Source organism: Ovis aries, chromosome 17 (assembly GCF_016772045.2).
Source record: "Ovis aries strain OAR_USU_Benz2616 breed Rambouillet chromosome 17, ARS-UI_Ramb_v3.0, whole genome shotgun sequence".
Lineage (NCBI taxonomy): Eukaryota > Metazoa > Chordata > Mammalia > Artiodactyla > Bovidae > Ovis > Ovis aries.
Window position 1 is genome coordinate 55,027,238 of NC_056070.1, and position 17,104 is coordinate 55,044,341.

General features: G+C 48.2%; 1 protein-coding gene across 4 annotated transcripts in view; it reads left to right on the forward strand.

Moving 5' to 3' along the window:
* Positions 1-17,104, forward strand: part of CUX2 (cut like homeobox 2) — a 275,147-nt gene that overhangs the window by 172,324 nt on the left and 85,719 nt on the right. For all 4 annotated transcript variants that reach the window (XM_042234612.2, XM_042234614.2, XM_042234615.2 and 1 more), the window contains 2 exons: positions 1,843-1,953; positions 5,538-5,585. In XM_042234612.2, the coding sequence (XP_042090546.1) occupies positions 1,843-1,953; positions 5,538-5,585 (159 nt within the window). The remainder of the gene's footprint in view (positions 1-1,842; positions 1,954-5,537; positions 5,586-17,104) is intronic.

The window sequence follows — 17,104 nt, forward strand, 5'->3', positions numbered from 1 at the left end:
CAACTGTGGTTTCTTCATTGGAAACTGCAGTTATTTTTAAATGATGATAAACCAGAAATCTCCTTATTTTCTCTGTCACCTTGGTAGACTGTCAGAAATTGTTGCTGCTTTCTCTCTTTCCTCTCCCATGACACCTTGTTCCTTACCTGACTCAATAATTCAATGGGACGTTTGGACTAGAAGTCGCTGTACCTTAGAGTTGGTGCACCCAGTGCTGTGGCATAGAGTTGATTTCAGCACCTCGGAGAGCACCACACTTCCAAGTCTCTTGCCCCTCTATTTTAATGACTTTTTTTTTTTTTTTGCCTCGACCTTCTCCCTTCTAGTCTCATGATTCTCCAAAGAAGTTAGACATTTCTCCAGAAATAGAAAGTCCTTCCCTGATTTCTCCCAAAAGGTCCATTGGCAGAGGCACTTGTTCTGGGTTTAGGGTAGACGCTCCAGCCTCCAGTGGGTATGAGGTTTATGGTGCTATGGTGAACTGCTATTGAGCAGATTTACCGACGCTCAGACATGATATAAGACAATTACCATGCATTTTGTCTCTTAGAGGGAAAAGGATTTGCAGCGGGTTAATAGTACTTTTATTTCATTATCTAATGGTAAAAGTGTTTCATTGTGTGTGCAAGATGAATGCGTATTAGCGATGACAAATGGGGTCTTTCAACACGGTACCAGGCCTCGTCATACATATGTTAGATTAAAGAGTTCACCCTCGAAATACACTCTCGCATCTGCGTGTGTGTTTTTAATAAATCTGATTGCAGAAATTTATTGCATCACCGGATTTAGGAAATTATGGGGCTTGATTGCTGCAAATATAATCGGGTGATATATACAGAAATGCTCCTCGAGTTATGGTCCAGAAAAAAGCCCATCTCGGGATGGTGCAAGAAAGCAGCAGACCACATAAACAGAGCATTTCTTGAATTATGCAAATGAAATCCATGACAACTCATGGTGAATTGTACTCCCCTTGTGAAACTGCCACCGTTAAAGTGAAGAAAGCTGCGAGAAGGGTGATCAAATATACATGTACGACCAGCAGACATTGTCTGTCATGTGTGAGCTGGAGCGTCCCCCACTTCCATCCCTCACTTTTTTCCCTCCTTGGTGCATCCTGTAAAAACCTGGTCTGAAACCTTCATTCCACATAAGCAGGCAAGGCTGCTTCCAATCCTTTGCTCTGAATCCAGCCGTCTTCAATGAAATATTTCTTATACTTGAAGTGAACCTTAAATGATTTACTGCAGGATACACAAAAGGTCATCTTGCTTCTTATTGGCACCTTCATTTTTCCAAAATCTACTGAAATTAAAAAGCCATCTATATCTTAAAAGGCGTATTTATGAACCCTTAAGTGTGAGTAAGTCATAGTTGGAACAGTTCCCACCTCTGATATATGAAAGCTGTCGACAGCACTTTCTTACACTATAATATGCCCATACAATATGCCGCACTTTACTATTTTGACACGGTTTGGAGATGTTTTCTACAGTTACTGACAAGCTTATGCCATCACTCCCTTGGAAATTTAAGAGGTGGGGCAGAGGCGTAAGGAAGAAATGAAAAAAAACAACTCCACCCAACTTTATAGGAGAGTATTGATCTGGCCTGACTTCTGACAAGCAAAAAAGCTGTCCTGGATTTTTTTTGGTTGCATCCTCAGTTTCGTAAATTATTCATTTGTGCCAGGAGTCAATATCCTGTCTTTTCTCAGCTTTTTTGTAAGTTAAGAAAACTTGTTTGGAATGCTGTTTTGTACAATGATTAAAAAGGAAAAGGAGGAAAAAAAAATCTTTTTCTTTTCTCTCTCTCCTTTTTTTTTTTTTATTGTTCCAGAAGGAGCTTAATTCCGTCGCTTCCGAGCTGTCTGCACGGCAGGAGGAGAGTGAACATTCTCATAAACATTTAATTGAACTCCGCCGGGAATTTAAGAAAAATGTACCTGAGGTACAGTATAGTTGCTGTTATAGAATTAACTCAGTAGGAATGCAGATTTTTCTCCGTTCAAACTATATTTTGAAAACTATAGACATAAGTGACTAACAAGAAAAGAAGCTAATTAGCCACAAAGAAAAATTACAACCCTCAACGTCTCCGCGTTTCTTCGTATAGTGGCACTCAGCGGTGCTGTCTAGAGTAAGAGCAGGACGCTTCTCCACAGAAGTCATTGTTTTTGAGGGCTCTGTACAACATCCATTTTCTCCCCACATTAACGTCCAAGTCAGATGCTTGGCCTTGACAGCAAAGACAATTTGTCTCGAGTTCCTGATTTTGTTTTGCTTTCCTGTTGGCATCTGGGAGATGGTGGCTGTAGACTGTCACCCTCTCCAGCCCTTCCCTTAATCTCCCAACTCTGAAAGTGGCACCCATCCCCCATAAGTGTGCCTCATTCTTCACCCCTTCCTTTGCAACTCCAGCCACCAGCGTTGTCTTTCCCAGCTGCTATGAGGGTGGTCCAGTTAATGACCAGCCCCCACAATGTAAGAGTCCCGCAGGGAAAAAGACAAGAATGGACACATTTCTTTCTTCACAGGGGTGAATGTGTGAATTTTTTTTCCTCTTCTATCAGGCCCCCTGTTGCTCCTCAAATTTTTTTTTTTTAATGATGGAAATAAATGCAAATAGGAAGAAAAAAACCTCCTGACTCCATATAATGTTGGCAGGGATGTGACACGTCAGAGCCATGAAAACGGGAAACAGATGCCCGGCCCATTCCCAAAGCCAGCCGTGCCTCTCTGTGGTCAGCAGAGGGTGGGGCTCTCTATCTCAGCCCACTCAGCTCTCTGCCCACTCAGGTGGCCTGGATCTTGGAGGAGAACCAAACAGGGTCTGCCATTCCAAAGGTATAGTGTTAGACTTAGACGTGTTGATTCCATCCTGCCTGTTGGAATCACCTAGGAGTCCTGTTGCCATCTTGCTGATGGAGGAGGGGGCCACGGAAAGATGGAGAAGAAGGAGACTACCCAGAAATCAGGCCACATAAACTCAGAGGGGTCGGTCTTTTAGCTGTGAAATCCTCCTCACATGTCATAAATGTCTTTGATTCTTCAAGGCAAGAGTGGGAAGTAGGTTCTAGTTAGGACTTGTCCCTGGAGCAAGTCTGGGGGGAATCAGGTTTGAGAGGTGAGAGAGAGTGCACTTGGAGAAAGGGCGGGAATCTCAGATCTGTGTGTCTCCCATGGTACAGCTTTAGAAAGACCAAGTTGAGTCCTGGGTTTGACTGGGACCTAAGAAGGCAGGAGAAGATTCTGAGCATCCTTCCTTCCCCTCGTAGAACAGAGAACAGCTTGGTCTTTAAACCAGTTTTTCTGCCCAGAGTGAGAGAACCAGAAGCTTTGTCTTTGAGTCCAGTCTCTGGGAAGCAGAGATGAAATGGCCACAAATCTCCACAGCCCACCGTTTAGACCTCCTTCCCCCAGGCCACGTGGCAGCCCCCAGGTGATAAGGGAAATCCAGGCCAGGTTTTAAGCCTCTGAGTTCAGCTTACATAATTTTAATACTGCATAATTATGCAATTATGTAATTAGGAGGAATAAGTTTCCATTCCTATTATAGTCGCGCCTCTGAAAATTCTCATTTTTGGAACTAGTCTCTCCTGATGGGGGAGAGTCATGCCAAGACATGTTTATTTAAGAACATCATCTGGCTGGTACCCAGCTCACCTCCTGCTGGTGCCTGGGCTTGGTTTCCCCCAGGGGTTAAGTAGACAAAGGGCGGTGGGCATCTAGAAAGAGTTGGCACTGGTCCAAAGTCCCACCGACCTCACCATGGTTCTCAAATTTGAATCCCCTAAATTCATATGAGTGGGGGTTTGTGAACAGAGCCCATTTGGAGAATCTGTTGACCTGCATTATAATTCCAGCTGTGCCACTCACTTGTTTTGGGACCTTCAAAGGTCAGTACCTCTCAGAGCCCCTGTGTCCCTTCATGTAAATTCAGAGGAGATAAGCCCCTTCCAATACTTATGTTTCCTGAAACCCGGACCAGAGGTTTTCTGTTGATGTGTTTTATTTGGTCTGTAAAAGTCTCTCCAATTTTACAGTAAGTTATCAACATTTAGCATCTCTGATTTCACCCCAAAACTCGGATTTCCAATCTCTTTTGAGACCATTTGGTAGAGCTGGCCACACAGAGGCTCCGCCCCCACGCAGCAGCCATCAGAAACAGCCAAGCAGCTGCCACCCCCTTACAAAGGCACTGTGTCCTCCTGAGATTTGCCACAGGCCGCCCAGCCTGCCTCCTTCCTGTCCTCTTCCTCCAGCCTCTGTGGGCATATGAGTTTACAACCCGCAACCTGGGTCTACAGAAGTTTCCTTTTCCACGCTCAGCCCCTGTACTCACAGTTCCTTCTGATCAAATAAATTCCCTAGGTTCACACGCGCTCCCCACATCTCTCCGGTAGATCCCCAGCACATAATAGTGGTCAGTGGCTCTGAGAAGCCCTGGGGGGCCCCAGAACAGTGAGGATGCGTTCCCAGGACCCAGAAGAAGGGTTGTTTCCAGAAGCAACACCATCCCATTTCACAGTTGAGAGATGTATTCTTCACCTGACATACGTATTTGGTGCATCCTTCCCTTTCCTGCTTTTCTCTGCTACCCACTCCCTCTCCGTTCTCTCGAGCCCCCTCAGGTTCTCCTCCCACAGGGGTTTCTTGTGGACCATAGATGGCAGTGGTTAGAGGAGTCACCAGTGGGTCTCAGAGAAAACTGGAGCATTTATGGTCAAGATCTTGGGACCCTCGGTTCTAAAAGACCTTCCTCTTGCACGCTGGAGAGAACTCATGGGAGTCCACCGGGGCATCCTTGAGGCTGGGAACTTCAAAGGCCCTTGAGGAAGGCATGAAATTAGGGTCCAAAAATAAGAGGCTCCCTTCTGAAGATGTCCTGGTGGCATAGAGTTCAGTAAACATTTACAGAGCCCTTCTTCTGAGCTGGGTCCCATGACAGGTGACCCCACAAAGCCCCCAGAAACCCCATCTTCTGGTGAGGAAGGGGTGGCAGTACAGGGCAGTGTTGCTAAAATGCCAAATGCAGTTTCTACTAGAGAGGGCAACTGAATGGGAAAGCAGAAACGGCAACCTCCAGAGACATCTCCCGAGCAGCGCCTGGAGGACAGAGGTTTTCTTGAAGGGATGTTAGTAACATGACCCAGGGCGCGGAGCCTCTCCAGCCCCAGCTCCAAAGAATGACCCATGATGAGCCACCAGTCGCATGAGGTACTTTGCATAAAACAGCATTTCATGATCAGATCCACTTGGGAAATGCTACTTCCTCTCCCTCTTCCAGAAATTCCCAATGTGCACGGTGGGAAGGGTCCTGCAAGGAAGAAGCTTGATGTGTTCCGATCAGACCTGACTGGGCCCTTTTGCGTGTGTTTGGGTCTGTCTGTAGGTGTATATATGAGGAACCCTCATGAAATCTCATGGAGCGCAAGTCCCATGGTACACACTTGCTGATTTGAGGGACAACAGTGAGCTGCAGGCAGGGGCTACTTGGCACCACAGTGAACTCTTCACTGATCTCTTTTACAGGAAATCAGAGAGATGGTGGCTCCTGTATTAAAAAGCTTCCAAGCTGAGGTAAGACCCAAGGCCTGTGGCATGTCATGAAAATACCCGCCAGCTGTCTCTCCTTTCCCACCTGGGGTTGTCACAGGTTTCTAGCAGCAGAGAAACTTCCCTGCCCCCATTGTAGACTGCCCATGCCCTCCAGATCAGCCATAGTATCATGATAAGAAAGGGTGCTCTGTTTCCGTTTGGTGGGATTGCTGCCTGCTCTGACATCCTCTCTACCACCCACCCTCGGAGTATTTAAAACCTACTCCTTTCACATCCTTTCCTGCCCATCAGGCCCTCGCTCCTTTGGCAGCAGCTGAGCTGTCCTCAGCCAGTTGTTTCTCTGGCCTTCCTGGAGCCCTGGGATGGAGCTGGACCTCCCCCGTGTCTCCTCTTTGCTTGACTTGGTGACCAGGATTCCAGGAATGTCCACTTGTCTGGCTGGCACAGGAGGTTGGCAAGGAAAAGAATGGAGTTACACTGAGTCAGGGGGGTGGAAGAGCAGGGCCGTTTCTCCAACATTCTGTCTTCAGGGGGCTCTTCTCAGTCTTCCCCTGGATTCAGGCAGGACGCTGAAAGGATTGGCCCTTCAGCACTCGCCAGTGGAGATGGCATTTTTAAGTCTGTCGTCCGCCAAGTGCCACATTACTTTAAATCTGTCTCTTCAGAACCGAGTAAGCACATAAGGCAATATTAAAGTAAACAATAACTGGATTTACACAAATGTCGCTGATTTCCATATTTTTCATCCTTTCATTTTATTACTGAGTTGACTGATGTGCTTATTTATTTATAGGGCCATCCGGTATTGATTTATTTGGTTGTGAGGTGCCTGAGCTGGAAGAGGGTGGAAAAAACCCAGAAAGAAGACCAATAATGTTAGGAATGTGTTGTCATGGCTTTGTGTTTTTTGTTTTTTTTTTTTAAAAAAAAAGGTCCCCATCTGCCAGCTCACGGTCCCGTAAGAAGCATTCAGCACACAAGCGCTCTCGGGCAGCTGATCCTTTGGTCCAGCCCCAAGACAGGCATTGAGTGCTTCATGTAGAGCATTGCTTTCTTAGCCGTTCCCCTTGCTTGGGTTGGCATGGCAAAGCTTCTCTTAACCACTTAGAGCCTCAGTTTCCCCATCTGTTAAAGGAGAATAAAAGCACTACAGATCTTTTCATGTTGTTCTGAGGATTAGATGAAATACAATGAAAGGAAAGAATTTAATGTAATTCCTGATGCATCGAGAGCTTCTCGGGAGTGAAGAGCACAGACTCTGGAGTCAACCTGGGTTTGAATCCTGCTTCTACCAGTTTCTAGCTGTTGGACCTTAAGCAGGTTGCTTGTGCCTCTATGCACAAGTTACTTTTGTATCCACTCTACAAAACTGGATAATAATTGTACCTATTCCATAGGGTTGTGAATGAAGAACAAAGTTAATACTCACAGAGTGTTCGGAACATCACTTTGTGTGTTAAAAGCCTTACTATTTTATTTCTGTTATCAGTCACCTTCAACATAGGTTTCTTTCGCCTCCACTATGCCTGGGTCAGAATCTGCCTATTTCCTAACTAGGTGTTCAAGGCTTTTTATCCAAAAGAAGGGGGTTTTCTGTCCCTAGAGGAAGCCAGCATGACTTACATCATCTTTCGATGGGAATAAGAGTTAGACGTTACATTTCGGCAGTGGTCAGGGAAGACCCAAGTGTAGTAGAGTGGAAAGTACATGTGGATCAGACTCAGATGGGCCTGGCTTGAATCTTACACTAGTGGTGTGGCGTGGGGGAAGTTCCTTAACCTCTTTGAGCTGCAGTTTTCCTCCTTCGATAAAGGCGACTAACAGGAGGGCTTCTGAGAACTGAGCAGGGTGTGGGCAGTTGACATGGTGTCTGGCGCACAGTTGGTGCTCAGTAAGTGCAGGAGGAGAGAGAGAGTCTTAGGGCGCCCAGAAGAGGCAAAGCTGAATTCTCGTTTCCAAATCCACATGGCATGTGGAACGGACCCCATTTTAATAGCTGGCAATCTTCAAAGAACTTTGTTAATTTTTCTAAAAGGGTTTTCCATCGTCCCTTTAATGTACCAAAAAGACTACATTTGTCTGGAGTTTTATTCCCGAAACCCCTGCTTTCTTCATGATCTATTGACTAATCCATCGCGGCTGCCATGTCCCTCCCAGTGCCTCAGGGGAGAAGCGCTGGCAAAGAAAGGTGTTAATAAAAAGCATCTTCTTCGTCCAGAACAAACTGCACAACACAGGCCGTTTATAATCCAAATTTGATTTTCATTTTAATTTTTTTAATGAGGGTTCATCCTTTATGCCACTTCCCTCTCGCAATCCACCAGGCTCTGGGCTCAGAGCTGCAGATTCCCAAGTGGGCATTAATCACCTCCCAGGAATATTCCCTGAGGCGAACACCTTCCAGAGTCACATAAACTAACCCATAAAACGCCAAGGCTGAATATCGTACCCGTCATTCCTTCTCCCCAAGTGCGGGCCTCTTGTTGAAATATAACACGTTCAAGTTCATTCCTTAATTTCACTCCACCAGCCCTGGTGTATACAGAATACAGGCATCCTTTTATCTTTTCATACTATGTATGCGGGGGTCTTATTTTCTTTTTCTTTCCCCCACCGTGCTGGTGGTGGGAGAGAGGCGGAGAGGAAGTGAATTTGCCCTGCTGTGAATTGAGGAAGCTTTCCCTCTCCGCCTTGATTGCTTAAAGGACAGTCTTGATTCCCCCTGCTCAGGGAAACAAAGACAGCCAGAGAAGGTGGCTTAATGGAGACAGCTTGAAATGGCCAAAGTTTGAATATCCTTGTGCGCAGAGAAAAGAGCAAGACGAAAGCCCCGCTAATTACAAAAGTTGCTTTATGAAAGATAATTCAAAGCAATAATTTAGCAAACATAATCAAGTCGCACAGATGGGGTTGTTGATGGATGGATTGCAACATGCAATTAGCAGTTCTCGCAGTTACATATCATTAACCCTCCGAGCACAAAAATTATTTTCTCATTATTAGTTGAAAAGGTAAAATTAAGCTGACTAGACAGTAAAGGAACAAACTACAATTAATTACCTTCATTTATTACAGTCATTATTTTAAACTTATTTTTACTTGGAGAGAGAGACGAAAACATCTAAATTAAAAGTTTTGTTATGGTAAATCAGAGGTGAAACTTTGCTAAGGCGTGTGTGCAGTGGCCCAGCCAGAAGATGGCAAGGCCACTGCTGTGAGAGGGTTTTTTTTTCCCCTGCTTCCTTCCTCTTCCGCCATGAAGGAGATGTGGCCTGCATGGTGGAAAACCCCTTCCATTGAGGTAGAACAGACTTGTTCACCTGGGCCTGATTGAAACATAGCAGTTTGGAAACCGAAGAGGCAGAGACAGCCTCTGTCCCCCATGGGAAGCGAGAGAGTAGTGGTCAGACGCCCGGGTCTGAGTCCCGCCGTCACTGCCTGTGTGACTCTGGCCAGTGACTTCGTATCTCTGAGCCACTGTTCCCTCCTACGTAGGGACAGCTGTTGGGATCGCATGAGGTCCAGTGAGATTCACTGTCAAGTGGCCAGCCAGTCGTTTGCTCTCACTGTGGTGTGTGTGTGTCTGGTTGCTCGGGCCTGAGGATGTTGTCTCCCTGTCCTCTCAGGATCAGAGGGAGCGCGTGTGGCATGACCGCCTTTTAGGAGCTTGGTGAGGGAGTCGAGACACCACCTACCAAGAGACGGAACAGGGAGTTGGGCAAGCGTTTGTGCCAGAACTTGAAGGGCCACCCTTCTCCTTGGTCCCTCCAAGGCCCACTCAACAAATACCTATAATGTCCTAGGAGCTCAGTGCCTGTGGCTGAACCAGCGTGTAGGGGTCACGTCCCGCCCAGAGGTCCCCTTCCTATAATGTCCCTAGGAGCTCAGTGCCTGTGGCTAAACCAGCGTGTAGGGGTCACGTCCCGCCCAGAGGTCCCCTTCTTATAATGTCCCCAGGAGCTCAGTGCCTGTGGCTGAACCAGCATGTAGGGGTCACGTCCCGCCCAGAGATCCCCTTCCTATAATGTCCCTAGGAGCTCAGTGCCTGTGGCTGAATCAGTGTGTAGGGGTCATGTCCCGCCCAGAGGTCCCCTTCTTTTACCCACCTTCAGGTTCACACTGTCGCTGCAGTGGCTGAACGTCTCTGCTGGATCCTGGCTTTCCCCCATCAGGAGGCGGAGCCTGTGTCTCCATCCTCTGAATATGGGCCTTCAGAGTAGTTTCCACTTGAACCAGTAGACGTGCCAGAGGTGACCCTGTGCCCACGACAGCAGAGGCCTCAGCCGGCCTGGGCTTTCTGCCTCCCGCCTCCTCCAGCCCAGCCTTCCTGTAAGAAATGTGACCACCCTGAGGCTCCCTGTGGTGAGAAGCCCAGCCTGCATGGAGAGCCCCTGAGGGATGAGTCTTCACATGGTAGAGAGAGGGGCCAGGGACACCAAGGCACCAGACACAAGTCAAGGAACCATGCTGGCCGTCAGCTGCCATCTTGCCATGACTGCCTGAGAGATGACAAGAAAGAACCACCCCACTGAGCCCGGTCAAGCCCCAGGACCATGAAGATAAGAAGTTGTTATGAGCCCTTTGCATTTGAGGTGGGTGGCTACACAGCAGGAGGTAATCAGAACGCCCGGATTTAGAGTGCCAATTCTTTCCTCCCCACTGATCCTCAACTCTCATCTCCCTCCTCTTTTCTTCCACCTTCTTCTCCATTTTCTTCTGTACCCCCCCAGCCCCTCTCCTTCAGCCTTTGCCAGATTTTAGCCTTCTCATTTTCCCCCAGCACCAGGTCCTTAGATCACCACCTCCATGCAGAGCCCTGCCTTCTGCCCTCCCGATGCCCGAGGGCATCCCAAGGCAGAAGCCAGGGCACACAGGCAGCATGCAGCCTTCTCAGTTTCAAACCTAGCATTGCCCTCCAGGGGCCCGGGTGGAAGCATCAGCAGTTTTGAGCTTTCGTCTCTTCTCCTTTGTATTTCTTCCCATAGAATTGGGGTGCATCTACAGGGCAAACCCCAGTAGTTAAAGGAAGTCTAGAACAGATGCAGTTGAAGTTCTGTCTGTGGAGGAGCAGAAGGGTTATGTTGAAATAGAAATTTGCAAGAAAGCAAAAGAGGAGGGCTTGCTGCCTTCCCTGTGGGTGGTTAGGTGGCAAAGCATGGCACGATGCCCACCAACCTGGCACTCCTATCCTGGGTGGATGGGTGTTGGTTGGATGAGTGGATGATTCAGTCAACAAATAAATACATATACCCTTCATTGAGTGAGTTACCCTTTACTGTGCCTTCTCTAAAATGGGGTGATTGCGCTTGGACAGCCTGATTCATGTGGGTTTCAGGGTGCCACCCTGGTCAGAGATGTAACAAGTCATAATCTCCTGTGTTCTGAGGCATTCCAGACCCTTTCCCACAGGTCTCATGTAGCCAGAGGTGCCAAACACAGTCTGCCAAGGGGAGTTCCCTCACTTTCAGGTGGGCAGAGGACTGGAAGTTCCTTCTTCTGCCCATATCCACCTGCCAGGACGCTAGGATTGATCAGACCCAGCTCGGGCCAACAGGGCATCAGACGAGAGAGAGGCCAGGATATCTGCTGCATGGCTTCTGATGTGAACATCGCTGAGACTCAGTTGCTTACTCTTCTAGTCGGTCAGGAGCCAGGCTTGGCCCTGAAGGAGGGCCTTGCCTTTGCTGGAGAAGTCTGCTGACGTGACTTTTATTGCACATCTACCGTGTGGTGCACACTCTTTAATGATTATTTCGTGTGTTCTTCATGATATTTCTGTTAATGGAAGGTTCTGTGATTATCTCCACCTTACAGATGAGGTTCCGGAGAGACGACTGACATCCATTTAGTACCTCAGGCAGGATGAGACCCTAGGTGGGCATGACTTCAGCCTCAGGAGGGTGGTGTGGGGTGGAGAAGGCACTCAGGGCAGAAACCCCAGGCCATCTGGCCCCTCCCAGCCTCCCCCCTCAGCCAGTAGACAGCCTGGCTTATTCCCACCTCAGGCGACATGTCTGCTGTTCTCTTACCTGGAATGTTTTCCTGGTACTGTCTCTTGACCCAATTAACTCCTTTCAAGTGTCAGATCCTCCCAAGAGTGAGGAAGCTCTCCCTGGTTGACCCCAACCCCTAGTCAGGCTTGGACTCCCATCTTTCCCAGCATGGCTCCCCACACTCACCCAGCATGCCGCATAGCAGAAGTCGTGTTTGTGGGTGTCTCATCGTTCAGGGCTCCTCGGCTGTGACTGCCTGAGTGGGAACCACAGGAGGCTTTAGAGCAGAGGAGGGCCCGGCTGCGACTCCGGTTGTAACAGGATCCCTCAAGCCTCCTGATCACCTCCGCGTGGTGGGGGTGGGGCTGGCCTCTCAAAAATGGCAGAGAGGAGACTATATGCCTCGCATGCCCCACCTGAACCCCCACACCGCCTGCCCAAGCTCCTGCTCTCTGCCCCCATCCTGTGCCCAGAACCAGAAGTCATCATCGGCCTCCCCCACCTTCCGTCGCAGCCCCAGACTCTGAGGATGCCCTGCTGCGCCCTCACAGGCAGATGTGGGTGCGGAAGGGGTTCTGACCAGGACAAGGTCCCCCGTCCCTGTTCCTGAAGCTGAGCTGCCTAAGTGGGGCCTGGAGCACACGTCCTCACAGCTCAGATCGGCCCTGAGCCCCCCACCCAGCCCTGCACGCCGTGTCCTAACTTGGTCCCTGTGCTCCCCTCCTGTTCTGCATCTGCCTGCAGGACTCTTGCCCTTCCCTTTGAGTTGAAATTTAATTACAAGATCTTTTTTTTTTTTTTTTTTTTTTTTGCCTTTTGCCTCTTAACATTGTTTGCTATTTCAGCTGTCTTTGATGTCATAATTCTCTTACTCCCGAGGTAACCCTTTCTCTGTCGCTCCCAGCACTGGCATGCCATCTCTTTGTGAGTGGGGCCCCCTTGGGGCCACACGGACGTTAGACACATGCAGTCCTGACCAGCCAGCAAAGCCAGGGAGAAGCGGCCTCACTGACCAGCGGGACCCAGCAGGAAAGATAAGCAGTGGGGACAAGTGTGAGTTTGGAGCTAGATTGGCACAGGCTTGCATCCTAACCCATCTGTTGGCCTGCTGTGTGATCCTGGGCAGGTCACTTAACCTCTCTGGGCCTCAACTTCCTTGGCTTTTAAATGGAGATAATAATAATACCTACCTCATAGGGTTGATGTGAGGGTTAAATGAGTTGACCCTTGAAAAGTTCCAAGAACAAAGCTCTTTGGACATTAGTCATCACTCCCAGCTGATGAGCTGAATTTATTCCTCCCACTTCTCCCCAAGCCCCGTGAGGAAGCATCTGCTCTCGCCCGTTCTCAGGTAAGGTAAGTGAGGCTCAGCACCCAGCACATGGTGGTGGGTGGTGACTCAGGCTGGGACACTAGCCAGCAAAACTTACTGTGCATTGAGCCACGCGTCACCACATCTCAGCAACATTGCAAGGGAGGCACCACTGGTGTCGTCCCCTCTGACAGGTGAGACGTTGCAGTTCAGAGAGGTTCAGCTGCTTGCCCTAGCTCACACAGCTCTTCACCAGCAGAGCAGAGGGTGGAAGACTCAGACCTCAGCTTGGAGGGCTGAGTGGATCTCCTCAGGGAGCTTCATGGATACAGAGAAGCTGAGAACACTCTATAGATTTTTGTAGAATTGATCAGTTCTACATTGAGGCTCTGAATTGGACACTTGCAGGTAGTTAGGGGTTCGAAAAGAGACCTCTTTTTTCAGCCAGATCTGTGCCTTTTAGATATGTCTTTGCTGAGTTTTTTCCAGGCACAATCCCCCAGGGAAGCCCAGCCCATTGCAGAGAGCTGGATTCAAACCCAAGTCTGCATACCCAGCCCAGGACTTGGCATATAGCAAGTGCTCAATAAACAGGGTGTCACTTGCAAGATTCAAAGAGAAGAATTTCCGTCCACCCTTCCTGTTCCCGGCTCACATGCGAGTATGTGCACACCCACTCCCCACCCCTTCCTCTGGTGACATAATAACTTTGATGATGCAGGTTTTCTTGGCTCCCATAATCCGGTCTGGCCCCTCTGGCTTTGCCCTGCCCAGCTTGGGGTAAAACTTATAACGAGCTGAACATCCTTCTGAATTTAATATTAAGAACCCACCAAAGCATCATTGAACCTGTCACACCATATTACAACCAAATTAAGAACCAGCAGCAATCCTCTTTCATTCAGTATCATATGCCTTATAAAGTAAATTATTAATGCTTTTTTCCCCCCAGTTAAGCAGTTATTTGCAGTTGTTCCGGGTATTTCTCATTAGAAATAACATCATCTAAAGAACGATATTGATTGATTTTTTTAATCTTGGAATCATGGACGTGAGCCACATATTTATATGACATTCCCTTTAACTAGAATTCTCATGCTTTATTTTTATATTATTGATCTTTTTGACACGAATTGCTTTTTGGCCTTGTGCGCACGTTGTAAGCTTTCTGCCTGCAGAGGAATGGGCCGGCGTCTGGGCCGAGCTGGGAAGAGTGATCGCTCCAGCAGCATGGCGGTAACATTCCCGCACATTTAACAACAATTAGTCTGTGCTGATGCCATGGTAGGCTTTCGTGTATGAAAATTTACAAGCCTTTTAATGGACTGCATTATGGAAGGCCATGCGGGGCCAGTCGGTGGGGAGATGAGGCCGCCGGGCGTGCATCCATCTCATGGCGCTGTCAGCCGAGCATCTCTTAGCGCTTGTGTCTGCCTGGGGCCAGCGGCAGGCAGAGCAACGCTTCTGCAGCAGCCAGCACGTCCCCTCGGGGCGTGAGTGCCCATTCCTGTGGTCACTCGGACATCTGTTCAGTAGATGTTTCTTGAACACCTGCTGTGTGCCAGGCATGGTATTCAAGGGCTAAGGTGGTGAATATCATTGACTCGCGTGCTCAGGAAATAGTGACAGTTGAGCTCCATTTGTGCCAAGAACCGCGCTGAAGCTAAGAGGGTGAGCACAGATCATTCTTCTGGCTCCTGTAATGTGGAACAGAAATGACAGAAGCTTCTATCGGTACAGAACTGGGTTCCAATTGCAGCCCTCTCCTTGATCAATGGACTCAGTGAACCTCGGTTTCGTTGGCTGTGAACTGGGAATGGCAACTGCCCCTACCACACAGGTAGGCTGGGAGGATTCGTGCAGGTAGAGAGCTTGAATGGTTTTGTGTGGTGTGAACCTCCCAGAGTCAGGAGTGTTGCATCATGCTTTAGAGTTGGTATGCCTTCCCCTGCAGCCAGAGCCCTAGAGTACACATCATGCCCATCCCTGCTTCCCTTCCAGTTCCACTGAGACCTTCAGTCTTGCAGACATTTATTCTGCACCTGCTGTATTCCAGGGTGAGTTCCAGGCTCCAGAAATGAGGTTGTGAACAACTGTAGATACCCCTGCTGTCCCCAGGGCCCGTACAGCTGAATGAGAGAAACAGCCAGACACACGCTCCTCAGGGTCAGCAACGATCGCAAGGATCACTGTTATGATTGAATTTCTTGTGAATTTCATCCTTTACCCCTTTGTTATTCAGAACATGGGGCCAGCAGCATCCACATCACCTGGAAGTGTGGTAGAAATGGAGTTACATTGGCCCCCCCACCCCACCTCCCAGATCTCTGGAGTCAGAATTCGCAGTTTAACAAGGTCCCCTTGTAAGTCAACTATATTAAAAAAAAAAAAGTCTCAATAATTTGGTGATTTGTGATTCATGTGTTCATTAAAGTTTGAGATGCTCAAACTGCCCATTGAAATCTCCTGAGGACTTTAAGAAAATATTGAGACTTGGGTCCCTCCCCATAGTGGCTGGCATTCTGTCTGGTGTGAGGCTTGGACATCAGGATTTTAAAAGCTTCTGCTGGTGATTCTAATATTTGAGATGCTCTTGTCCTGGAAGTTCACCATCTAGTGGAGGAGACAGATACATAGAAATAACCAATCACGTGCTGGTAAATGTAGAGCTGGCTGTCAGGGGCGTCCTGACTTCTGTGGTGTAAATACTCCCGCCAGGAACAATTTCAGGCTGGCAACATGGAGTTGGGAGGAGATACGCAGTAGCATCTCAGGTAGTGTTTCCACCACAGACATAATAGCTGTGCATAACCTCAGAGCCGCAAGAGTAGTAATGCGATGAGTTCTGAATATGTATTCCCTCTTTTTTCCAATCTTTTGTGTTAAAATACACATAACATTTATTACCACCTTAACCATCTTTAACTCATCAGTTCAGTGATACTAAGTGCATCCACACTGTTTGACAACCATCACCACTATCTATCTACAGAACTTTTTTCATCTTTCCAAACTGAAACTCTGTTTCCATTCAACAGTAACTCCGCATTCCCTGCCCCTGGCAACCACAATTTTAAACTTCCTGTCTATGAATTTGGCTGCTCTAGGTACTTAATAGAAGTGGAATCATCGGTATTTGTCTTTCTGTGACTGGCTTATTTCACTCAGAGTGTCCTCAAGATTCATCCAGATTGTAGTACCATCATTTTTAATGTAATTTATGTATTATAATTGTAGGTTTGTACGATTTAAAATTTTAATTAGGGCCATGTTTAATAACCAGCTTGTAAAAGTCCAGAAAATTTAACAGTCAGCTTTGGCAAGCTGCTACAGGTAAGCCCCAGCATTACCACTAGAAGTGCAAGTGAAAACAGAGAGCCAAACAGCAAGCTTTAGGCCAGGGATCAGCCAACGCTGGCCCTCAGGCCAAAGCCTGTTTTTATAAAGCTTTATTGGAACACAGCCATGCCCATTCATTCATGTATTGTCCACGGCTGCTTTCCCACCACAGCTGCAGAGCTGAGTCATTACAGCAATCTGTATGGCCTGCAAAGCCAGAACTATTTATTATCCGGCCTTTTACGGGAGAAGTTTGCTTCCTCCTGCTTTTAGGTGTTCAGGGAGTGGGAGAAAATTATTATCCATTCATTTGGTTACTCCATCAGTATATACAGAGCACTTATTCTAGGCACAGGAGCAAATGAGACAGAGTCCATTCCTTTCCAGAGCTGACCTTCTGGGAGAAGACAGATGTAATTCAGGCCCTCGCACAGCAAGTAAATGTATAATCATCGTCTATAGCAGTGGCTGTGACACAAGTTCCATGGGGTTCTGAGAGCGTCATGGGATGTCAGGGAGGACTTCAGGAGGAAATGCCAGTGGACTAAAGCATGGCGCGGAGCATTCTAGCCACAGGAGGGCTGGAATGGCATGCCACGTAAAAGGAGCAGTGTGTGCTAAGGCCCTGAGGGAGAAGGGAGGCGAGAATTTCAGGGCCGAAAGCCCGGGAGAGGTGGCCAGAGTCCCTGAGGCCCTCACCTGTGCCCTGGCTTTTACCCAACCCCCATCTACCCTGCCAAGCACAGCATCGCTTTGAGCCAGGCTTACCCTGGTACACTGGCCCCCACTGCCTCCCCACCCACAAAGACCACCTCACCTCCTAAATTCCCTCCATCTTCCTTCTTCCTGGCCTTAGACCCCACAGTGTGACAGTCAAAAGGCTCTTATTTAGTTCC